Raw genomic sequence first — 27293 nt, forward strand, 5'->3', positions numbered from 1 at the left:
AGAGACTCACCCTGGACAGGACAGCAAAGTGTTTTGGAAAAGACTCTCTCCCTCTCTCTCTCCCACTCACACTCACACTCACACATGCACATACATACATACACACCAGTGCACACACCTGGGCCTCAAGGCTGTCTCTTTTCAGAACTTGTGTATAAAATGCACACACATACACACACTCTCTATAAGTTTAAAGAAATAGTTCACGTAAAATGATTTTATCATCATTCACTCACCTTCCTGTTGTTCCAAACCTGACTCAAGCTTCCAAAACATTATTGTTCCATAATGAACTGGTTGTTATTTAACATGCAATGAATCTATATTCTTACTCTTCATGATTTGAGCCAGTTGTAAATAAATTATGATTTACTGAATGTAAATTTATTGTTATTGTCCCATTTTCTCCTCTCAAGTTTTCTAAAGTCATGCAATAACTTTGTGCAGAGAAGACTGAAATTAAACTTGTTATTCACCGAACAGCTTTCCTTCTGCAGTATAGCTGTCAAATCTCATTTGCATTCATGTGCATTTAGATATCCCCAGTGGCTATATTTCATGTACAACAATAGTCTGATTATTGGCAAAAATCAGAGAGCAAAAAAAAAAAAAACATTACATGTCTACAGTACATCTTCAATGCCATTAACCCCTACCCAAACCTTCATTCCCAATTTTTCTAAAAGAGAAGGTCTGTTTGTTGCAGCTATTCATTATTTGCCTGCTTCAACTGCATAATCCTTTGTATTTGGAAGGGATTCTTTTATTTAGTGTTTTTTTTAACCCTAAATATACCCCATGTCTTCATTTTTACTGGTTCCTACCATCGGTAAAACACATCCATGTCACATAAAGCTGTAAAAATAAACTTTTTATTGTTGTGCCCAAAAGAGTGGCTTCTCAAAGCTGTCGCTGAAATTCACAGGGCTTCAGGCAACATTTTTATTAGTGGACCCCTTTTCCTAAGGCCAGATGAGTAGGCTATACCATAAAGGACCCAAGTGAGGCCCCCTAATCACAGCCCAGGACAGCATTCCCAGTTGCTGGCGGCCATGTGGCTTTTTCTATTCTGCTTTGATTTCAGACCTGTTCATGAGTGTAACATGGCAACACTATTACATGGTGGAATAAATGCAATTAAAGCATAAATATGCTTGTGTACTGCACATTTTACTGTGATTATGGTTACTCTAATTATATGCATAATCACATTAGCATAATTACAGTATTCTGTTTCCATGAGGTCCAGCTTAACAACAGTATTGCTTTGAAGGAATACTAAATGAAAATGAGATTCCAAATAGCTAATACACTTTAAAGCACAAGTCCAGTCCATCAATTAATATATTGAGAAGCTGTGTGTTTGTAATAAAACTGCCATTAACTTGAAATGCCACTTTGGCCAAAATGTGAGTTAATAATTCATGATAACATTTTCTCCAGTGAAAAAGTCCATCCCCCTGTTTTCCTTTCACATCAGAATCCACTGACATATTTGTTTTGAACTGTTTTTGCTTTGTAAGCTGTGCTTGATCTGTATATATTTCACTCCTCAAGGCGATTGGACAAAGCAATATTAGGGATAGAGAACTCATATATTAGCCGGAAGCAATGTTTTGAGTTATTGTCTCAATGATAGATTTATTACAGAAACTCAATTTTTCACTCCACAAGATGTTAATCCATGGAGTCATGATGATGGACTGAAGGTCAGTAGATAAAAATAAAATAATTTTGGATGAAATATTCCTTTAATGACATTTAAAAGGTGTAAGAGTTTCAGTGCAATACAGCATAAATCTCCTTTGCACGCAACTGGAATTTCTCTACAGTTGCATTTTTGGCGCCTTAAATGCACTGGTCACATATTGTCACATGCTTTAATTGTGAGGAATAGAAAAAAGCACTAACTATTCTGCCTTTTGCAGAAGAAAGAAAGCAAAGTTCTGGAGCGACGTGAGGGTGAGTAAATGATGACAGAATGTTCATTTTTGTGGTGTGAGCTATTCCTTTAACTGAAGATGTTCCTAAATACCTTCAGCCCACCACAGTCGTTACGCACGCGCGCGCGCACGCAGGCTTGGATTTGGGGCGGACTTTAGGACCATGGAGAGTTCTCCAACAGCAGCGAGCGCACACAGTTCGTCTTGAAGAGGAAACCCCCACAGGAGCTTGAGCTGCCGGATACCTGAGACATCTCAAATCATCCCTCTGACCGACGAGCGCACGGCGCGCCACGGAATGCGCAGGAGCGACCGACTGTCCGCTGGACGAGGGCGCACGGTCAAGCCATGGGTCCTTCTTCAGCACCTTTGAGTTCTTAATGCATTATGATGTCCTAAAGTCATAGAGACCCTTGGAAACCCTTTGAATTCTCCTTAAGGCAGCGTCTGTATTGGAATAAACTATCAGCTGGTGAATTTTTCTGCTCGGATGGATGATTTGGCCAGATTCCTCATTCATCGTGATGCGCGTTCATTCCGTTTCCAAGTGTCTTATTGACTGACCGCGGATCAATTTTTGGACGTGGGCTGACGGTAAGCTCGCGCTCTGTTTTAGTTACCCATGCGAAGTTTGAAGTGTGTGTTTTTGGACAGGTTTCATGGTGATGCGGGGGCGGCGAGTTGATTTGCTTCGGCTCGTGAAGAAGCCTATTCTAACCTTTACAAAATATCGAAACCGTGTAAATGTAGAGTTTGATGCTTAAATAATAAAACTCTTTTCATCAAGGCAGAATTACAGAGTGAGACCTGTCAAAAACATGTCCGGATCATATTTCACCTAAATTTAATAAAATAGGCAATTATGTTTTGTGAAAGAAGACAATAAGTCTTATTTTGTATCAGTAGGATCTGGCTGTATTGTGACATTATTTTCACGACTATTTCACGACTCTTCCCCCCCACCCCATAAAAAGCATATATATAGCTGTAATTATCAAAGTAAAGTGTGGTATTATTTGCTGTCTTAATTTTATTGCTACTCGTTTTTCATTATCAAGGTGTCTGGGCAAGATATTTCTTAATGCTACTGTGTTATAGTAATGCGGCTCCAATAAGAATCTTCATTGATATTTATGAGAATTTTAAACAAACTATAAGTAAAACATCCGATATGAGGGCGAACATATGCTTCACTGACATAAAAATAATGGAACGATATAGAAACGTCTTAATGGCTCTACAAGTACGCAAATACCTTTATAGTTTTTTTCCCTTCAATTTATTGTACAATAACGGACACTTGTCCATCGGATTTACCCACTCCTAAAACAACATTTCAGGTGGGAATCAGTTAAGATCTCAGTGAGAGCAGCGGACTTTGCATACGCGCAAAAACAAGACAAGGTCTTAATCGTGGTTTTTTTATACTGATAAAACGAAGGATTCATTATTGGCAAACCACTGTTTTATATAATTTCGTGTTAGCTTTGTTTGACTCGAAATAAATGTAGAAAACGCGACGTGATGTGCGGCAGCGTTTGAGATGGCTTGTTTAAAGGCGGTGTTTGCGGGAGTATTGCCCCCTACTGCGATGGTACGGACAGAACACACACACACACACACACACACACACACACTGCAGTGGCGTCTGATCACAGTCTGCGAGAGAGAGTGCGCAGGAAAATCTGTGCCGACACCGGCTGGTACACAGACCTCTGGTGGGCTTTTCACACTTGAAATTGTAAACCCATGGTCATTTTTATTCCTGGTTAACTGAATCCCTGCTGGGTTATCTTGTAGGGTACACTGTTTCCCACTGCTCATTCACTGCCCTAGGTTAGTCATAGTCAGCTTACGAAATTTCTCTCTTCATATTTTGTGAACAGCGTCCTGTCTTGTAATGACATTTCGGACCAATGTAAAAAAAAAAAAAAAAAAAAAAAAACACTTCCTCATATTTTCAGCATTTTCCCACTCAGAGGCTAAAGTTAAGTGCATACACGTTTATGTGGCATTAATATTTAATGCGGCAGGCAATTGCTTAGTTTATGATTGGTTGACTTATGCTTGTGCGTTCTAATACCGCATTATTGGGCTTCCCATGCTTGAAAATGTTAAGCCAAAGTCATTCCTAATATTGGCTAAACGTTAAACTGAGTTATTTCACTGTACGTTTTTAAAAATGATAAGTCGACGTACTTATTTGCATATTTATTGGGTCAGTAACATTGATTGGACAACTACAACACGTCTAGTATAAATGTTGCCATGTAGATCCGCTCTGGTTGTTTTAAGCCTTATAAAGCATACAACAAAACAATACTTTAATATTTTCTTATTATCACCGGTTCATGCATTTGTGTCACTGTTCTATATTTTCCCCTCACCGTAGAGACTAAACATAACATGAAAGTTTATGCAACATACAAAGCTCGTGAATACTTAACGAGGTAAGCACTGTGCATTTATATTTGGTTTTCTGTTGCTAAACAACTCAATTTAATATTTCAGCACAACATCATTTTTGACTGTATGCCAGTTTATTAAATGTTAGTGCTGCAAAGCCTAAAGCATGGCTTCGTATCCCAGGGTTAAAAGCCTTAACTAAACCTATTTCGAAATAAGTGTGAAAGTTGCTTAACCCAGGGTTAAAATTGGCCTTAACCCTGTTAAGCATAGCATGAAAAGCCTTTTGGCTGGCCTAGTGTTGCTGTTACAATCCAAGGCTCATGTGAGAACACACCCAAGGCATGAGGATCATGCTCGTCATGGATGCAGATTCAGAAATTCACATTGCCCTCTTTTACCTCATGCCACCTGCAAAAATTCTCATCCAAATGCATAGACTTCCTTCATTTGATGCATTATCAGTATAAACAAGCCAATCTCCTAATGCTAATGATTACTTTAGCTTATTCCCTAAAATGTGTGCCTAGAATACACAGATGAAACGTTGGCGAAAATTGTCTTTGACAGCGCCATTGACTCCTCTTAAAGGAACTGTCACTCAGGTTTGAATGTGGTATGGGGCACAGCCTGGGTTTATTGTGTCGTTGTGTGTGCGGTTATAAAGAATGCATCCAGTCCCATGGTGGGGCTCCTATTGCCTAGGGTGAGTTTGAAGATGGACCCACACACACTTGCTTACTTAAGTTTCCAAAGAGATCTGGCTATAGCGCATGCCATTACCGGCAGCGTTTGGATGGCCTATTAAAAAACAAGGCATGTTCTGTCATGGGCTTTACTGAATGGCCAGGGGCATTGGTTAGCCACTTGTCGATAAAATCTGTGAAATAGAATCTGCAAAAGAACCAGTACATGTTAAAATGCACTTTGATGTGATGTGGATATTTGACTGTGAGTGGTGCTGAAAGAACAGCTCCCTTTTTCAAGGAACTACAACACATCTTTTATGACCCTCTCTGCCTTGACATATCAGCAGGTCAACTCAAGTATCACTACAATGACAAAACCACTATGACTGATGCCCCTGATCTGTGGGAAGCTAAAAGTCATGTCTGTGGCATTCTGATAAAAGCATGCATGTGTAATTTAAACCCTGAATCGCAGAATCCACACTCAAATTGGACTCCATATTGCAGTTGAATTCTGAGTCTATTGCGCTTTTGAATTTGAGTGGAATTGGTGCATTTTGCAGAGTCAGTCGTTGCTGTTAAATGGCTCAAAATCTTGGATGGGGTTAACTGTGGAAGTTCATAGGCTTCCTGAGTGTTTGCATGTATGAAATATAGTTGTATTGTTTTCCCGGCGAATAAAACGCACTCATGAGACTCACCTCCCGCTTTCTTAGGGACCACTTTAATGGGCACAATATCAATAAGAAGCTTGTCGCTATCTGTGTGTATGTGTGTGTTTGTGTGCATAATGAGGGGAGTATGCTGTGGGAAAGCCCTCATTATAAAACAGTTTGTGCTCTCAGGCCATTAAAGTCAAGTACAGCGAGTCAGGAAGCAAGTAGAGGATGCTCAGGTGGATTGCTAGATGATTGAAACAATAAGCTCATTCTCTGATGTCTTGTCGGTAATGGCTACTATTGGAATCCAGTGGGTTGAGGGCTCTTGTCAGATCTTGTCCTGGTGATGGTTGTGACCTGCTGTCCAAGCTGATTGATTAGGTCTCAAAAGAAAAGTGATCATTTGGTAATGAGAGAAGAGAATTTATTGATTTGGGTTGGTGGGAAGTATTTGGTCTTTTGGGAAAGGCCACCATGGATTCCTGACCTTGATGGTGCATTGTATGCTTGGCGCACACCTGTGGGAAGGTATAACGTCATGCAACAGAGATTTAGCATTCCATATTTTCATTACACATAAGGAATTTCAATTTGAAGGACGTCCAAACAACACATGCACACAAATAAATAAATACAATGAGTTCATTTATTCATATGTTTGTGTGCGTAGAATATGCAATTCGGGTCCCATTGGCGCATGCAGGCAAACTCATTTACTGCTGGTTTTCCTGTTGCTGATGAAGTATGACATGTAATCTTTCCTTGTTTTTGTTTTTTCTCTAGCTCTCTCCCTCTCTATTACTGTCACTTTCTCTCTCCCTTGAGACTGTCAAACTGTCAGAATCCTCACTGATTCTCACCGAACAGTACTAAAACCTGCAGTGTGTGTTTGTGTAGACCCAATTTAGTCTCATATGTAACAGGGTGTTTGCAGTACAACTAGAGTTTTCAGTTTTACAGTACTTCCTACACTGATTTTACTCATAAAACAGCTCTGAATGTTTCTGAAGCACCATTGTTCGGTCATTAATTTATTATTGATTTCAGACCGATGGCAAACTGTTTATGGCCTCAAAGTTTCTTGATTTTATTAATTTGGCTTATAGTGGCTGCAGTTTTAGAGAAGCCTCATTTTGATTCTCTTTTACCATTTAACCTTGGAGTATAACCTCATGACAAACGCAATTTATTCTTGGGCGGACAACTTTTGATGGAATTGGGAATCTACCTCAATTTTCAGTTCTCTCCTTGTAAATGAGATGGTGCAGTCATTTACATTAGTGAAACTACCTCAGGAACCTAGACATCAGTTAGAAAAGTAGTTCCATAGTGACAATCACAGTCATTTTGAAAGCATTGGTCAGGATGAAGATTTGGAGTGAGCTAGAATACTAATTTCCCAGAGGAAAACACAGGGAAAAAGACAGATTTAAACACACTGTACAGTGGGTTTCTCAGTCAGACCAGTACTTTTCACTTCAAATTATAGCAGAAAAGCATTTTGAAGGGGAAATTTAATTGGAAAAGTTAATGATATGCAGAATGTCTCAGTATTTGGTTTGTTCTCCTTTAATGACAGCAACACTTGAGTTGACATTAAATTCACAAGAAAAAGCTGATGATCAGCATGATTCTAGAATATTCAAAAGGAAATCTAGTGCTTAAATGCAAGAGCATTTTTATATTTTTTACAAAGGAATTCACATGGTCAATTTGACAAATTTGCTCAGTATTGGCTTAGACCTCTTAAATATTTAAAATTTATTTGTTGTTTCAAAAAAGATTTCCGATGTGGTCTCAGACCCCACAGTATATAATCATTTTTTAATGAACCAATTGCAGTCTTTAAATAGTGATAGGCTGTAATTGCAGTGATTTTTGAACTTTTGAACGAAGCAATTGTTTTACGTGACAAACTAAACACATTAAGCTCAACCACAGTGTTCATTCAAATTAGCCAAAGTGTATAATGAACATGTCAGACCTTTTGGCTCTGAGATTCAAGTATGGCCTTCTGGAGCTGAAATTATTATTGAAATTATGATTTGGAGTTAATGCTAGGATTTAACTGGAGGTTGGGTGTGTTAAAAACATTTTTGGGGGAATTATAGGTTGGTTGGGACACTGGAGTATTACAGTATTTGCTGAGTAATGGCATTGGTGATGCTGTGTACTGCTAGACATTATTGGACTTCTTGTCTTTGTGAGGTTTTTCTCTTAAATTTCATCTTAGATGTTTCTTAAAAGTTCTTAGGGAAAATAAGAACCAGACTAGTAAAACAATTGTTCACATATAAAGTAATAATACAGAGCTAAAGTATTAATATGAATGACATGGCTCAGATAATTTGCCAAGAATTAGATGAGAAAGTCTGAGATCATATTAAAATCTCTGACGTTACATATTTAGTAAGCAAGCAAATTGTGCTGCTTGAGAAGCTCCTAAGAGCCTCTTCTGAAACTCAAGAGGGAATACTTGAGAGATTACTGGGGTCTTTTCAGCAGACAAGTCTGAGAAACAGGAGACTGAAACAGCTCAGCCAACAATAGTATTCTCAATTGTATATTAGCTCAAACAGTAAACTAGAATGTATTGATTGAAACTGATAATAAACATACAAATTGCTATGGCCAAATGGCTCTCTTCTTAAGCAACTGTGCTTGACAGATAATGTCAGTTACAAAAAACTCAAGTCATGTTTTTGTGGCACAACTTGCCTCAACTTGTCTTTGGTTCTTGTGATGATTTTGGCTCTCATTTAACAAAAACCCACCAATTCACTTTCTCAAAAAATTTGAATACTTCTTAAGACCAATTAAAAAAAATATATTGTGAATTATTGGCCTTCTTTGGCGTGGCATGAAGGTGATCAGTTTGTGGCACTGCTGAGGTGGTCTGGAAGACCAGGTTTCTTTGACAGTGGCCTTCAGTTCATCTGAATTTTTTGGTCTCTTGTTTCTCATTTTCCTCTTGACAATACCCCATAGATTCTCTATGGGGTTCAGGTCTGGTGAGTTTGCTGGCCAGTCAAGCACACCAACACTATGGTCATTTAACCAACTTTTGGTGCTTTTGGCGGTGTGGGCAGGTGCCAAATCCAGCTGGAAAATGAAATCAGCATCTTCAAAAAGCTGGTCAGCAGAAGGAAGCATGAAGTGCTCCAAAATTTCTTGGTAATCACGTGCAGTGACTTTGGTTTTCAAAAAATACTGGCAGATGACATTGCACCCAAAATCATCACAGACTGTGGAAACTTAACACTGGACTTCAAGCAACTTGGGCTATGAGCTTCTCCACCCTTCCTCCACTCTAGGACCTTGGTTTCCAAATGAAATACAAAACTTGCTCTCATCTGAAAAGAGGATTTTGGGCTACAGTCCAGTTCTTCTTCTCCTTAGCCCAGGTAAGATGCCTCTGACGTTGTCTGTTGTTCAACAAATTCCTTTACACGTCTGTGTGTGGTGGCTCTTGATGCCTTGACCCTAGCCTCAGTCCATTCCTTGTGAAGTTCACTCAAATTCTTGAATCGATTTTGCTTGACAATCCTCATAATGCTGCAGTTCTCTCGGTTGGTTGTGCATCTTTTTCTTTCTTTCTCCCACATGGAAAAAACCTATATAAACATATATGTTTCAATATAGGTTTTGATATAGGTTTTTAATATATGTGACATATATAAAATTGGCCGTTTTCCTATATTATATGTACATATATGTACATATATGCACACATATATATGTACACATATATTTACACATATATGTACATATATGCACACATATATGTACACATATATATGTGCATACATATACCTATATAGGTACATATATGCACGTATATATGCACCTATATGTTCACCTATAATAGTAAAATTAAAATCCATAGCTGCTAGGCAACATAAATAAAAGTCCAAAATGTAGAAATGTACATTATTTACTCAAGATCAATCAAATAGTACAAGAACAAAAATAAGACAAAAAACTGAACAGAAAAAACAATTATCTTTATTATTCTTTGAAGGTCTGTCATGACGCGCCTCATCATCCTCCTCCTCCGCCGCCTCCTCCTCCTCATCTTCCTCTTCCTTCCTGCACTATCCAATGACGTTTGATAGGGTGTCCGAGATTTTTATTTTTTCCTTTTTTTTTCGGTGCACAAATTTTTTAGCGGATAGGCATTTTCGTCCACACGGATCTGGCGTTTTGGAAGAGTGAAACCGATGTTTTGAAACCGGGTCCCAGAGTGGATATATTTGAAAACGCCGCCTTTGCATTTCGTCTGGACGGCGAATTCGTACATTTTCTAACAGCAACAAAAACATGAACAAACACTGAACGATTGTATTTTTTATTAACTAACATTAACACGGATTAATAAATGTATTGTTCCATGTTCGTTTGTGTACCACGCGCAAGGTTTATCAGCAAATCCATGTCTTCTTTTCCTTTTTAAGTGTATCTCTGTGGCAGAATTACATCGCCACATGCTGGTCTGGCATGTATACTACATCGGTTTTGTGTGGACGCGGACATTTCTTGAGACGAGGGAAAAAAGATCGGGGGTCCGTCTCCGTGTGGACGGGGCCGAAGAAGTAACGGGTACTTACGGTGATGGATAGAAATGTAGCGGAGTAAAGAGTACAAATATATGCCTCTCAAATGTACTTGAGTAAAGTCATGAGTACTCCCCAAAAATGATACTCGAGTAAAGTACAGATCCCTCAAAATTGTACTTAAGTACTGTACTCAAGTAAATGTACTCCGTTACTGTCCGGCTCTGTATATCATGTTAATATATTGCCATAGTTAAATTCCATAACATGTGATACCAATTTCACGTGTTCGCACATACATAAGTTCTTGCATATTTTTTTTCGTAAATTTTTAGTTTTTGCCTTGATAATAGAAAATATGAGCTAGGCATCATGTATGACAGTCAAAAATGAGATATGAGCTACAAAATTAACAGATCCTGCCATTAGCTATATAGAAGACATATCTTGTATGTATAGGGCTTATATTTGTATATGAAGAAGCAGTACAGGAGACCTATATTTCCTGTATATGCACATATATGCACCTCAATTTTGCCTATATGTGGCATATATACATATATATGCAGTATATATATGCATATATGCAGTATATATATGCATATATGCAGCATATATATTATCATATATGTGCATATATGCAGCATATATGTGCATATACACTACATATAGGTTTCATATATGCGCATATATCCACATATAGGTTCTTTCCATGTGGGCTGTTAACATGCTTCGATACAGCACTCTGTGAACAGCCAGCTTCTTTGGCAATGAATGTTTGTGGCTTCCCGTCCTTGTGAAGGGTGTCAATGAATGTCTTCTGGACAACTGTCAGATCAGCAGTCTTCCCCATGATTGTGTAGCCTAGTGAACCAAACTGAGAGACCATTTTGAAGGCTCAAGAAACCTTTGCAGGTGTTTTGAGTTGATTAGCTGATTGGAATGTCACCATATTGTAATTTATTGGTGGGTTTTTGTTAAATGTGAGCCAGAATCTTCCCAATTAAAATAACCAATGCATTGAATTTATTTAATACACAATTTTCACAATTTGAGTTGAATTACTGAAATAAATTAACTTTTCCACGACATTCTAATTTATTGAGATGCACCTGTATGTGCACCAGTGATTAGAAACAGTCCAAGGAATTAAAATATAAACAAATCTATGAAACATCATTAATAGTTATTGCCAATTTATCAAAAGTAGACCTATACAGAATTGAATATGCAAATAAATGTTTAGGTCACAACAGCATCTGTTTCTGAATGAATTCAGATTTCATTTATTTGGCATGATTGCTGTTTGATTTCAAATCTTATTAGCCTAGCCTACTCTACTAGAATGGTAACATTATTTTATATCATTCTAACAAATTATATAATTCCAACCAAGACACTGGATCACTGGAGTCATATAAACACTATCCAGGAATTAAAAACACAATGCTGACTTGTACACATTGTATATTTGTTTTATCATCATCCATGCAGTTAACTAGTATAAATTCATACATATTTGTAATGTTTCATGCATCGGAGGATAGTTTGGTTTTGCATAAATAGCTCATTTGACTAATTTATCCATTCATGATGTGCCAGTGGCAGGTTTCTCACTCATGAAAAACCAGAGAATTATAAAATGGTGATTTCCAGGCTCGTAAAAGTCACGGAAGTCAATTAAATCTCAAAAGTCATTGAAGGTTCTTTAGTGAGCATAACAATCATTCTATAAATATCATTATCTTCTTCTGTAGCCAATGTGAGAGTAGCAGCCTTCAAATCTCACAGAGAGGAATACGTCGAATCAGCAATGTTTTTCAAGCTTCAAAAACAACTGCAGTAGTCAGTAGGAATGGGAGCCCTGCAGATATATACACCTTTCATCATGTAAAGTCATGTCAGATGTTATTTAAATTGAAAACCTTATGTTTCCTGCATAGCTCTTTTCTTCTCTCTCATTGCTATCCATTATCTTTGCTAACCCTTTGACCACCTATTATCTTGTCTTTTTTTTTTTTGACTCCTGACTGAGACTGAGTGTGTCTGGTGAGGGGATTAGTGGTGCTGTGTCTGGAGGTGGTGTAGGAGAGCAGTAATACTCAATAATTAATCACCATCAGCAGCGCAGAGCATGGAAGAGTACTCAGGGGTCCCTTGTTAGCTGGGGCCGATCAGTGAAGTGTGAACAGTCTGCAAGCCTCTTAAACCACATACACACCTGATCAATATTCTGAATTTCAATTCATGCTAAGGGCACGGAAAGACCATTACATGAGTGTTCTCTGACTTTTCCATGGCTTTGATGTGAGGGTACAGCACCTGTCGCCAAGGTTACATGTGCATTAACAAGTCAGTGTCATAAAAAAAAATCTTTCAGGAGTCCATATTTGAGTCTATATTTATTGTTTCCCATTTCCTGCTTTCGCACTCAGTCACACACACACACACACACACACACACACACTTTATGCCCCCGAGCATGTTCGACTTCTACTCTGATATTTGGCTGGCACGAGAAAGCTGGAACTGCCACGATAAATAATGGAGTCCACAAAGACCGGCGTGGTCTTTATCTTTCCCCCCTCATTCTTTTACAAATACAAGCCCACACCTACAATAACACAAACACACACATGCACATACGTCTATTTGGCTCTCTTGTGAACCGTCATATGTGTACTGTCTGACTATAGATGTGGCTCAGGTTGTCCTTGAGTCATTCGTTCTGCTGTCTCGTAAGTGTGTGTGTGTGGGTGGGTTTTTAACGATGTGTGTATCTCTGTTCATAACGCAGCTCTCTTCCTCCAGGGGCACTGTTATATTTACCGCATGGTAAATGTGTTGACTGTCAGGCCTGAAGATGTGGAGAGTTTAAATTGGATTAAATCATAAAATCACCACATCAATCATTCACAGCTGGGCCCGCCGCCACACGCCTGTCCATGTGCATGTGTGTGAGCGACCGTACATGTGTATGTGGATATTAGCTGCAATGAGAAATGAGGAAGACCTTTTGTGAACGCCTCTAACTGGACGGTGATTGAATTGCCTATTGTGAGTGGGGGGGGGGGGGGGGGGCAGCACTCATTTGGACTGATTTGATCCTAAAAGTGTTCCATCTGGCAGATGATTAGGTGACTGTGTGATTTAACAGGTGACTGAATGATTGGGGATGATTAGTGTTATTTGCTAAGTCAAGCGTTAAAAAAGCGTTAACCCTAAGGCTGGAAATATGGCACATAACTCATTCCACATTGTTTGTTTGTGCTTCCTTGAATCATGTGGCTTGTTGAGGACAGGCATGTTACTTAATTTTCTAAGCATGCAAAATATATAAAGAGAGAATATATGTGCAAAACAGCAAATTACATAAAACTAATCAAATGATATATGTGTGTGTGTGTGTGTGTGTGTGTGTGTGTGTGTGTGTGTGTGTGTGTGTGTGTGTGTGTGTGTGTGTGTGTGTGTGTGTGTGTGAAATTTACCTTTTTTTTCTTATTTGTTCATTTCCTCTTTTTGTGCTAAAATAGGATGAAAGAATTTGTTGAATCTATATATTTAGATTAAGGGATAGTGTTCTGAGTGACACTACATGAGACACACAGGACACCTTAGTAACTGCATAGCCACACCACTACAGTCTAGTATCATTGCAGCAAGTTTTGCATAGAAAGGCACTACTTAGTAATCAACAAAATCTCATGGTAACTGTTTTAAATTTTGCTGAACTGTTTGCAATTTCATATAAATTTGTATGATCTTGTTCATATATTTTCATACAATCTGCTTACACCCCAGTTACAGTTACTTTGAAAGCCCCATAATTACGGGTGGGAGAAAATATGAATTCTCTTATGCAATTTTCTGATTCTGCTTAAATAATTTAATAAAAATGCACAACATAAATTTTATATAAAATTCATATGAAAATGTAGCCATGTGAGTAATATAAAAAATTGAGGATGCAACACATCATGATGCATCGTGATATCGAATTGAATTGGATTGTTGACATGATAATTGTAATCAAGTCGAAGTGTGAAACCAGTGAAGATTCACACCCCTACTAAAAATGTATATTTTCAGATGATTCACATTGTACAATTTGATCTGAAATCAACATATTAAAAATTTTCTGTGAAATCTGGTTGACCATACTTTTTATGACTGTACCAAGCCTGTATGGCATTCTTTGTTTTTTGAACTGGTTGCTGTTTTCAATACAATTATAATAAATGTGGACTGGAACTTTTAAGCTTCCAAATGGATTATTAAGTATCAGAAATGTCCCATATAATGTGCCGTATAAAAAAAGGGGTGAAAAAAAAATATGTGGGGAAAACATATTTGTTGTGATTCATTGACAGAGCAGAACTGACCATATCAGTCAGATTTATGAATGAATCATTTACATTTTGTGAACTGGATTAACCAATTCATTGAAGAGATCTGATTTGAAAATCCATAATTTCACAATTTAGACGTTGCTGCTTCCTGGATGCAAACATCAGAGGGCGGATATCAAGATTTTCAGTTAATAATTGCCTAAAAAGGTCAGTCCTATAAAATGTACCTTTTATTTTTCACTGATGAAAGAAAGTCGTTTTGGTTTAGAACAGCATAAGAATGAGTAAATGTTGACAGGATTTTCATTTTTAGGTGAACTATCCCTTTAATTAAAGCCGTAATAAGTGATCTCATACGCATTAACTGGTGGCTGTGAAAATGTGAAATCTTTATATTCTACCTTTTCTCATTTTTTTTCTCTTAGTCTCTCTCTCCTCTCTCAGAACCCTGAGATTATGTGTGGGAGAGGGATGATAAGCCCTTTAAAGAGATCACAAGAGCACTCTCTCTCTTTCGCCCCTTTGCCTTTTTAACACACACACAGACACACACACACAGAGACACACAAACACTCCCACACACACACACAAAATAAAGTCTATTAACCTATCAAATGCTACTGTTCCTGATGGGATTTAGGCCTTCCAGTGTCTGAATTTGGCATGCAATTCATCATCAGTAGAATGTTATTGTAAGATAATTATGGATGAAGAGGAAGGGTTTGCACACACTTATTAAGTTTACATTAATTATTAAAAAAAAGACAGGAAGCAGGGAATATAGGTGTTATTTGATTAGATATAACAAGTCTTGGAGGGAATTCCAAGAATACCATATAGCTGCAGGGAGTAATTTAGAGGTCTGTGTTAAAGTGACAGAAGCAGTGCATCATGGGGGAGTCATGTGACAAGACTGTAAAATGAATTATGGACCTTTATGGTGCTCTATCCGCTGGAGACTTCAAATAAAACCGTAAACAGAGGTGATTATGGGTGGTTGACATTTATATATGCAGTACTTGTGTTTTGAGAAAATGTATTTTTCACGCTGTATTTATTTATATTAACAGCAAAAAGCTAATTGTCTGTTAAAAAAAACAGTTACAGCAATTAAAATATCCCCTTTTCTTTATCCTTTAATGTATTATTTACCTAAAATCTTGAAAAATGTTCATGTTCCTTGTTAACCATCAATATAAATTTGCCTTTGAGTCCAGTTACCAAAATATGTGCCTCTTTATTAATGAATATTTCAGTCAAATTTGGGTTCAATAAACTTCAGAGGCTTGCGCTTAGCATTCAGATATCTAGTTGGCCTCTCTGATCGCCCTCTTCATTTGTTCTTACACTTTAAAGGGAGATGATACACTAAATCATTACTGCAAATCTTTTTTTCTGACCTCTTTGTTACGAGTTTGTTAATTAATTCTCTTAAAATGTTACACACCCAGAGTTCTTTTTAATAATCGTGGGTGTCCTACATTACTCAAACATTTAAGAAACACTCATTCAACGAGAGAGAACAAAGCAATCAGTGTGTGCTTATTCTCCAATGGAAATGGTTTGGATTCCCTCTGAAAACGGGCTTCTATAACCTCTTAGATGGGAGAATTGTGCAAACAGAGATTAAAATAGATTTCAAATATGAACACAGAATGCAGGTGATTGAGTGGCTTCGTTGGAAGGCAGAGAAATCAGATAAAATGTGAAGAAGTCATACTTTAATATGATTTGACCAAGAAAGAAATGCTTAAAGATTGTATCTCTCTTCCTATCACACATATATATATAAGAAAGTAAGAAAGAAAGCAAAAATGTCTAAATTCCAGGGAAATTCAATTTTGCATCATTTACACATTATTGCTGGAACTTTGTACATAAAGCGAGTATAAGAAGAGCAGAAAGTTATTATAAATACATATATTTGGGGACCATTTGCCATATTATGAAAAGTTGTGTATTGCTCTGATTAGTATATTCAGATATGATTGCATTATTCATATATATATATTCATGAAATATTCATTTTTTTATTTTTTTTACAGTGCAGTTGTATTTTAATAATGCAGATTATAATGATGATGATGATGATGATTATTATTATTATTATTATTATTACTTTAGAATGCCCATCAGAGCTCCTCACACATGATGTGAAGAATCTGAGGCAACAGAGTTCTCGTCAAGAAAATGATCAAAATTAAATTAACTTGGATACTGTTCAAATTATATAGCATTAATGTGGTGATTTCCCATTGAATATCAAGGTCCTGTAACAAAGTTAGACATTTTAGTATCGTAACAAGTCAGTTTGAACAACTACAATACATCTGTATGTTTCTGAAGGTTTGTACTACCTCAACACTAAAGACAAAAGTAGAATTTGTATCATTTACATAACAAATGTCAGAGCTAGGCAAAAAAGTATATAACTAGTAGTGTCATTTGTCAATATAAACATCTTTTGCATGTTTACTTAATACATATTTAAATGGGGTGGTGGGCAGTTGTTGAGGTATTCTGGGTAATTCTATTGTTTTGAAATCATATTTATCAATTCAATCATACTATTAAATGTTGCTTTGATGTAACTAAGGTATTCTGAGCAGCATTTATTCTGAGTGTTGCTATGTGGCCATTATAACCAACTAGATTTGTACATTTCTGAATAAATTGTGAGTGGGTGGTTGCTATTCTTGAGTGTTTTTTTTAGTATGTTGCTATGTGGTTGCTAAGGTATACTGAGGGGTGTTTTAAAGCAACAAGCCTCGAGAAGCCATGGTTTACAGTGATTTTAAGAACAGCTAAGGGATGTTGTTATACCTGGCAAGATCTCATAAAAGCAATAAAAAAATTATTAATTTACTGGTAACAGATAACAATTTTTTCAAGTTTTTCAGCAAAGTCTAGCAGCAACACACAGACACAGCAACGAAGTGATACTGATGTAATGAGCTCACAGGTGTTTGTTTATAGAGTATTTTACAATGACTTTCCAATGCAGCTCAGCCAATCATAATCAAGAATCAGAATGATCCATTTTACATACTATATTAAAAACTATCATATTAAAGATTGCCAATCGGGTGGTAATGTATACTGAGTGTCCTTAGCATGTTGCTTTTCTGGGTGGTTGCTTACTAGCCCAGACCAAAATAGCCCAGCAAATCTCTTTACAGTATTGCTTAAGTCTATGGGGGTTTTCCTGCAGCATTAGCACTCAAAAACTACCCAGTCATTTAAAAAAATATACTGTAAACCAGTAGGGGACTGCAATAATAATGATGTTTTCAAATACACAGACTTCTTTAACTCACTCTTCTATTGTTCCAGTAAAGTAGTCTTGCCCCAAATTCAGGCCATTGGTTGAGTCAGAAGTTAAAATGTCGGGCCGCTTAAACAAACAGAGCAGTGTTTGACAGCGTCACCTTGTTTACCCACTCCACGAAGTCAGCCTACTGGTTTTTAACATCGACAAAATTACACACTTCACCTTTAAATCTTGTGTTTGGCGGAAAAGCAAATGCAGGTCTAGACGTGGGTAGCTTATGCTTGTATGTTGCCTGTATGACATGTGAGGTTTCTTTCTGTGTCTCCGTCAGGCTGGAGAGGAAGATGACAGCTCTCAACCCAGTGCTGTTCCTACTCTGCGGTGTCTCTGTGTCTCTGACTCTGAAGGTGGTGTCAAAGAGAGGCTCAGGTATGTCCAATCTCTCTCTCTCTCTCTCTCTCTCTCTCTCTCTCTCTCTCTCTCTCTCTCTTATTACTCACAGAGGGCTTGCTCTTCGCATTAAAGTGTGACATCAAATATTATTTCTCGGCGTAATGAAAACTGCTATGCTAAACCGCTCCCACCAGCCATGTGACTGTACATATTAAAGCTTAATTTAATGCAGCATTGATTGTGAAGGTCATTCTTGTGTGCTGAGACAGTGAGTGTGTATGTGTACTTTCCTTTACGCACAAGCAGGCAAGTACATAATCACCAAACTGCACACACAAACACACACACACACACACACAAATGGGAACACTTGTAAATACACACATACATTTAGCAACAGAGAACAGGTTGGGAAGAGAGCAGTGCCAGCCCATCTGTCAGAGGTGATACTCTAATGTGTGTGAGGGAGGGTGTGTGTGTGTGTGTGTGTGTGTGTGTGTGTGTTGTGGGGGGGGGGTTGTTTAAGGGAGCGAGAAAATGTGTGTGTGTGTGTGTGTGTTGTGGGGGGGGGGTGTGTTTAAGGGAGCGAGAAAATGTGTGTGTGTGAATGTGTGTGTGTATGGCTGATTGGGAAAAAGAGCATAAAATGTGAGCCAAGACCACCATGTACTCCAGATAATTAGGTGCAGGGAGGTGTTATGAGTTAAGCTGCAGTTTGATGTTCCTCAGGACCATAATTTGTATTTCCTGATACCTCAGTTTTCTCCTGTAGCATAATGAGAACACACAAAAAAAAGAGTTACTCAATTACTGAAACTCAAGACGTTCACTGAAAATGATCTAAAAATATAAACCCTATTTCAGCATTGGCTGAAGAAACAGTTATTATGTACAGTCTGATGGAAACTGGCAGGAGACTTTTGAGGCCAATTTCAGTGTCTTGCCTTAAAGTCAGCATGAAATGGCATTCGCAACCCATTATACTTCCATAATAAGTCATATTTCCGATTGAAACAGGATTCAAGCAGAAAAAAATTTAGAATGGGAGTTGATTTTATCTGTCAGCACTTGATTGGATTGTGAAAAGTGGTTGTTATGTACCAGAATAGAGCCAGATCTGCATGAGTGTTTGCTAAAACAGTTCTTAAATGCTATTTGGTTTTTGGTTATCCAATTCATTCCAAAATCAAGGAACAAGGAAAGTCAATTCAGAGATGAATTGATGATGAAAGATTATATTTTCGAATGACATTCTTTTATTTTATTTTTGACCCATCAGAATGTTGTAACCCTGGTGTTGACTTCCAATCATTTAGTCCACTTAAACCTCTATCCATTTTTGCAATCGACTGCAAGCTTACATCCAGATCTACTATTTTAAGAATCTAGCACTAGTTTATGTGGCACTGGTTGCCTTAGATTAAAACTGGCTCATAGTGGCATAGATAAGTTTTAGGTATTGATTCCATTGTTGAAACGTGCTATTCACAGTCAGCCACCATTGATTCATTGCATAAACAAAGGTTATCTGATAACAAAAGGGTTACCAAGATAATGATAATGATAATCAACTTATAGTGACCACCGTATGTAGAATAAAACAGCCTTAATAAGGCAAATTATATCTCATGTTAATCTCCATGATTTTAAACTGCTCACTAAAGAAGTAATATTATTTTCTGCTTGGATAAAACTTTTAATGTTAAGAAATGTTAAGAATGTGCAATGTTAAGAAAGTAAATAGAGTCCATTTTGATTTCATGTTGACTTTAAAAAGTATATTTCAAAGCACTGTCATCTTATGGGAACGCACCTCAGTGCAGCCTTGAAAAGACACTTGAAATCCATACGTTTGAGATCACTTAAAGCACAGCCTTGCAGAGACTTTTGACCATGGGGGTGTTGAAGGCACAGTACTTTAAAGGTTTTTTGAAGTCACTCTAAAATTAAAGTGGTGCAGGACTGCCACCGACCGCTGTGTGATGAAAGCATGTTGGATGTAATGTCAAGTAAAAAGATGTACTCAAATTTGTACATGCTGGCTTTCCTCGTAGGACAATGTCTGTTGCTTGCTGTTGATTACCAAAAATAATATTTTTGATGCACTCTGTAAAAAAAAAAAAAAAACTATTGGGAATTTAGTTTACAGCAATACACTGACTATAGCAACCATTGCAGAGTGTTTTTTTCCTTAAAAGTGCAGTGTAAGTGCAGTGACATTAAAATGTGTCTTAAAATGTGTCTAATGTCTTAAAATGTGGTTTAAAAGCACCCTTGTTCCCTACCATCACGAACATGTAACCAATCTTGTTAACTTGATTGTTAACTTGACTTGTGGGGCTTTTCATATCATTTGCTGTCTGTGATGGCAAAAGGGAACATGATTTCTGTAACTTCAGCAACACATTATTAGCTGTTTGATAATGTAGTCAAGCAAAGGCTAATGATATCAATTTCCTTTACATGTTGTAGAGAGCGATACATAAAATGCATTACCATTCAGGCTGTGAGTTTAACGCTTTAACTTAATTAATTAATTATGAAAAAATAATGTGAATAAAACATTTTAACGCAGTTAACGCACTGTCCCCGCCCCCAGACCTGTACATCATCTTACATTTCATACTGTTGAAATATGATACAAAAATATGATACAGAGAAACAACTCAATAAATGCAGTTATGCCCTAAAATTCAAGATATTGGGGCAAAAATGCCCCTGTATGCGTTTTTGTCTCATGTACTGTATAACATATGATTTCATACAGTGCTGATTTAGTCCTGAATATCATGAGTTTAAATGTGATTTATACAAAGGTTGAGTAAATAAGTTGATATCGTGTTATATTAAACACAATCATGTTTTTGTTCAATTTTGCAGAGAACATATTACCTTAGCAGAATTGTTTCACATCAGTTTCTGAATGAATCCGCATTTTGAACGAATTGTGTGAACCAATGATTCAAAACCTCATTCATAAAGAGAGTGGTTTACTAAATTCCTGAATGAATTAGTCATTAGAACAAATCAAATGAAGACATTTACCACCACCTCCTGGCAGATTAACAGTGTGTTCCAAACAGGATATAGTGCCCTCCGAAGGGCACTTTGGAATGAAAACAATCATGGCCGTCATACTGAAGGTATGTTCCAAACCGAAGTGCTCAAAAACTGGCCACTACAGAGGGCCCTTTGGAATGAAGGATTTCGAAGGGTACAACTGATGGACACTTCGGGCTCACATGATACTTTGCGCAGATTCTTTGCATGATGACGGTGCCTCTGTGTGGGCACAGGATGATGATGCAGAAAGGAAATTCAAGAAACAGTTGTTTGGTCCCCTACACCCGTCGACACTTTGAAGCTCTCACTCCGGAGAGTAAACCCTTTTAAGGGATTAGGGCACAGAGATGAGCCCTTCTGAATGGAACGCAGTGTTAGTTTCTTAATTAGAGTATCATTTCATAAAACAAAAATAACAATAATAATAAAAAATATTAAAGGGACAGTACAGCAAAACTCGATTCTGTCGTCATTTACTCACCCTCATGTCACTTCAGACATTTATTTTGTGGAACATAAAAGAAGGTACTTAGAAGACTGTTGGTAACAGAGCTGTTTTCATTACCAATGACTTTTATTGTGTGAAAAAAAAAAATACTGAGATGTTTCTCAGATAATCTTCTTTTATGTTCCATAGTTTATGTTAGGCCATTGTAGCCTAAATGATTGTGTGTAATACATTTTATATTGAATCAAATAAAATATTTCATTCTAAAGCTACAATTTGTCATGTCTACTTTTTACTTTTTCATTTAACACAAAACTAGCGTTAAATAATCTTTTGTTGGTATTTTCACAGTCAAATTTAATTAGATTCATTAAATGAAACATCAGGTATTTAATTAATTATACATTTTAATTGGCTGACAGCGCTTAATCTTATACATCAACTTGCCGATGACCCTGCATGATTTGCGCTTCATTTTCTTTGGAATCAGTTTTTGGTTCTAACACACATGATGAATGAAGATAATTTTGACACTTGTCATTGGTTACAATTTGCTACTTCAGTTAACCAAGTGAAAAAAAAAATATTTTTACATTTAAACATTTAAATATGTCATTTTGATTATCAAATATGAGTTTTAAGGGATAAAATTACTGACATGTTTACTTTGCATGTTTACTTTTGCTTGGTATTCTTCTCAACTTGACCTTCCATGTATAAACAGATGCAATATTGCCTCTTTTTTTATGCACTGTCCAGATTCACACATTTTTTTACTCATTGGTTTGTTAAAAGTGTTAATTAATCCACTTGTTAAAGTTGACATGCAACTTAATGATGTCATGAGACACTGCTGCATACAGCATTCTGTTGCACGTACTTAAAAAGATTAGTATGCAGTGTACAGTACATATTATGTAGTATGCAATACACTAGTTTTCCATTCCAAGCAAATGTTAGGAGCTGCACTCACAGAAGTTTCATCACTTATGCATGACCAGAAGTTTGTCCACCTGGAAAAGTAGTCCCACCTCAACGGGCCGATTCAGACAATTTCACAACTTTGGTAACACACAGAATTCTTATGACAGCTTTAAAAAAAACACAATATTCATATTTTCAAAATTCTTATATGTGGCAATTGACACGTTGTTCTTCAAGATGGAAAGTAGCCTGTAATATTCCTTTAATGAAATGGAGAAGTGTGTTGAAACCAGCAAGAGAGTTTTATTGGATGGTTCATATACACTGCACTGTTCAGCTCAGTGACGCTTCTGACTGTATTGCGGCAGAATCAAAGCTTCAAAGACACTATTAAATGTCAGACACATCAACATCACTCTCTATGCTGAAAATGTAACTCTTTCCCTTTCCATCTGATCATCTCAGCAGAGGCCCAAGGCATGGCCCAGACATCAGTATGTGTGTGAATGTGTGTGTTCATGACTTTGAGCGACACAAACACACATCTCATCAGCACAGCATGCATTCCTCTTGATGTGTTTTAAAGGACTTTACAGCTGTAATTGAACAAGGACATGTTCTGATTGGTTATGAAATATCAAGCTCTAATTGTCTTTTACATTATGGATTATGTAGATGCTGAAATTTGAATGCAGATTTGTGAAAAGAGATTTGAAAAATGAGAGGAAAAATGTCATCCTCCGAGATGAAGAGGGACCGTTCTTTTCTAAAGAAATGATTTCAAATGATTTGAGGCTGATTCATTGCTGCATTTTACAAGATTTTTGCTGATGATATTAGTACTAGGCTTGTAAAAAGAACATTTGGTGATTTCAAGGAAGGGCAAGACCTCATAAAACAAGAATAGCTTGCAAATGGACTAGTCAATGTACACACCATGTTTAATTTGACATGAATGAAACCAAGGCTGTGAGAAGTGCAGTTAATTTAATGGGTTATATGTTCATAGGTGAAGTCAAAATTTCCACAATCCAGCCGATTCTTTTTTCTTTTTTTCTTTTTTCTTTTTTTTGTACACTAGAATGTTTGAAAAGCCATATTTCATTGACTAACAGCAATTGTACAGACTGTAAATGCATCACTTACAGCCTCTTTTTGATTTAAGTCATATAAAAATAGCATCTGTCTAGACTAGGCCCCTTATAGTGTTCCTGTAGCTCAATTGGTAGAGCATTGCGTTATCAATGTTGGGAGTTCGATTCCCCGGGGAACACATGATAAGTAAAAATTGATAGCCTGAATGTACTGTAAGTCGCTTTGGATAAAAGTGTCTGCTAAATGCATACATTTATATAATTTATTTAATATGTAATTTTATTTTTTTATTTTTTTATGTTTTTGTGATGGTGATGTAAGCAGAATCATTATGCCTTACATTTCATTGTAAATATTATTGTATTTTTTATATACAATTAAGTATTTCTATATATATATTGTTTATATATTTTATGTCAATAATAAAAAATAGTGATTTCAAACATTTCCACAAATTTACTGTCAACTACAGCTGTATCCACTGCATTCACGTTGTTTTGGTAAATTCAGAATCTCAAGGCTCAAAGAAAATCCACAATTTCCCACTTGCAATTACAACATTGTGGTGACAATACATGGGTAAATGCATTCAAAATCAGCCTTCATTTATTTTTTCAGCAATGAAAAATGTCCAGTATTATGGAGATTACCTAGATGAATATTGTAGAATTCAGTGGTCATGTGATCTCATTAAGACAGCCCCCATGAGGCGACCCGTTTCAAGTAGAATAAAACTGCTACTGATATGACTTGATATGCAAGAAGTATATGTCAAAAGCACTTTTTCTTTACATATGAAACATTTTAATGAGGGAAACTTTAAGAGTTAAGGGGTGATACAGCATGTGTGAGCTAGAGATGTTTGTATCTGAATATCCAATGATGGAAATATGTGGCCTAATGGTTAGAGAGTCGGACTCCCAATCGAAATGTTGTGGGTTCGAGTCCCGGGCCGGCAGGAATTGTGGGTGGGGGGAGTGCATGTACAGTTCTCTCTCCACCTTCAATACCACGACTTAGGTGCCCTTGAGCAAGACACCGAACCCCCAACTGCTCCCCGGGCGCCGCAGCATAAATGGCTGCCCACTGCTCCGGGTGTGTGTTCACAGTGTGTGTTCACTGCTCTGTGTGTGTGCACTTCGGATGGGTTAAATGCAGAGCACAAATTCTGAGTATGGGTCACCATACTTGGCTGAATGTCACTTCACTATCACTATCACTATGTGTGCTTATGCAGTGAACGTGAAAGTTTGACTTTATAAATGACAGAAACTCCAATTAAAACAAACCAACACAACTCCGACATGCACAAGAAAACACAAACGCACACCGCTTAAAGTGTCAGTTTATCCTGTCTCATTAAGCACACTATAGTTCCCTCGCTCTCTCTTAATCTATGTCTGTTTTTTAAATGCAAATGATGGATTAGCCCATGCTCTGGCCTCAGGATTTTCACTCTTTATTCCCATGTTTGTTTCAGTTCTCTCTCTCAGGTCTTTGTCTTTTCTCTCGCTGTCATGTTACTGTGACCCACTGACCCTCTCTCTTTATGCAAGCCAATGAAAGGCATTCAATGAAAGAAAAGACTTCAATCCCTCTTTTCTCCATCTTAGTCAACTAAAGGAATTTTTCCATTATTCCCCTCAACGCTGTGAGAAAATCGCTCTCTCCCATTGGTTAACAGGCCACCTGCTTGCCTGGCGAACCTGCTCGACCTCCGTCACCATGGCAAGCCAGAGGCGGAGGTGAGCGGATGAGAGGTATGGGAAAAGATCAGGGACGAACAGTCGCACTATTGTACGACAGAGGCATGCTTGAGGTTGGCGGAAACTCAGCGAGGTCAGAAAGGTCAGCGCGCGGTCGAGGAAAGGTCAAAACGAGGGGCGGGGAGGAAGACGCTCGCTCGGCATGGCATGTCGTCATGGAAATGTCCTCAGTTTGCTCGATGCATTCTGACTAAGACAAATTAGTGGTGGACAAAGTGATTTTTGCAATCGCTGATCCGAGAGACTCCATGGGAACAGTAAATAAGAGCAGCAGTGCATTGTGGGAGATTAAAATCACTTGTTTTGCCCAAAACACATCATCTTAGAAATATGGGGTGCATAATGAGTTTATATGAATATACCTACTCAAAACAGCTATAACCATAAAGCACGGAGAAGCAAAGGAGCCCCGTTCCACCTCTTCCTCTCGCTCTCTCTCTTTCTATCTCTACAGTGAGCAGTAGGAAATGGAAATGCACACTTTATGGGTCTGGGTGATTGGATTTGCATGGCGTCAAGCCAGCGCAAACACACACACGCAAAGACACACACACTAAGACACAAAGTGTCTGAGAGAGCAGTGGTAACTCAAAGTCAACATGACAGTTTTACTGGGGTGCAGTTGCTCTCAGTGTCTAAAGCAAACAGCCATTTATTGTTGCACTAAATACCGACTAGCATTTGCCCTCAATATCAGAGAGAGAAATTACCAGCTCAAATTCAAGCGGGGAATGGAAAATTAGAAACCAGCATTTGAGTTTCCTCTTAAAAGAATGGCCGTTAATGCGCGGGTGCGTCGAAAGAGCCAATCGAGATTGTCAAAATGAATTTTCGATTCCTCCGAGCATGATTACATACCGTATCTCTCAATTACAAATAACTGTTTCATCTTTGAAACTCTCGTTCTCTCGTTTAATGGAAAACAGGACTTGGTTTTTCCATCCAGACTATTGTATTTATTTCTGAATGCAGTGAATTGATCATAATTACGGCTGAAAAGCCAGTTTTAGTCTCTCATGTTCAGAAGTGCTTGCTTTATGTTTTAACTGCAACACTTCAAATTGGATTTAGATGCATTTCAGGTTTCTGTTCATTGTGCATAAGAGCTTCCAGAATGCGGGTCGAGTCTTATTAAGATGTTCCAGTTTAAGTAAGCTCGAGATATACTCTATATCCTTAAATGGCTCTTTGTTAAAGCAGAACATTTGAATTAAATGAGATACAATGGTTAATTTAATATTACTGTAATTGACTTCAGTGGTCGGGCATTCAACGGTAATATCACATCACATCATATTATCAGCACTGCCTTCTGGTTGAAAGAGAGCAAGAGGGACGGGAGGAGTGAGTAAGAGTGACAAAGACAGAGAGTGAATGTTAGGAGACCTCGAGGGATGAGGTGACCTACAATTAGTGACAGTAACATGATAACTCAAGGCCAACAGCAGACCATTAGCATATTTCATAATTGATTACAGAATATCTTCGGAGGACGAATATTTATTCAGACCTAGTTAGGGCCAATTTAAGGGTGAATTAATGAGGAAACAGAGCTTAAAACCAGACCTGTGCTTTCTCTTTCTTCCTTTTCTGTTAGATGTTGAATTATGCAATTATGTAGATTCAAGGTTGATGGCTGCAGAGGAAAACAAATTCCATAACAAATATTCATCCCATGTGACCATGATGGAGATCTGTTCAGTCCAGTCCCATGATTGTTCTTGTTCTTAACTA

At 37.5% G+C, this 27293-nt stretch overlaps 1 protein-coding gene across 2 annotated transcripts in view; it reads left to right on the plus strand.

The window, feature by feature from the left end:
* Positions 1–2160: 2160 nt before the first annotated feature.
* The window catches only part of il1rapl1a (interleukin 1 receptor accessory protein-like 1a), a 75446-nt gene continuing 50313 nt past the window's right edge, over positions 2161–27293 (plus strand). For both annotated transcript variants that reach the window (XM_059499871.1, XM_059499872.1), the window contains exons 1-2: positions 2161–2537; positions 18202–18299. In XM_059499871.1, coding sequence (XP_059355854.1) covers positions 18215–18299 — 85 coding nt within the window. In that variant the 5' untranslated portion in view covers positions 2161–2537; positions 18202–18214. The remainder of the gene's footprint in view (positions 2538–18201; positions 18300–27293) is intronic.

Source organism: Carassius carassius, chromosome 19, assembly GCF_963082965.1.
Source record: "Carassius carassius chromosome 19, fCarCar2.1, whole genome shotgun sequence".
NCBI classification, from domain to species: Eukaryota; Metazoa; Chordata; class Actinopteri; order Cypriniformes; family Cyprinidae; genus Carassius; species Carassius carassius.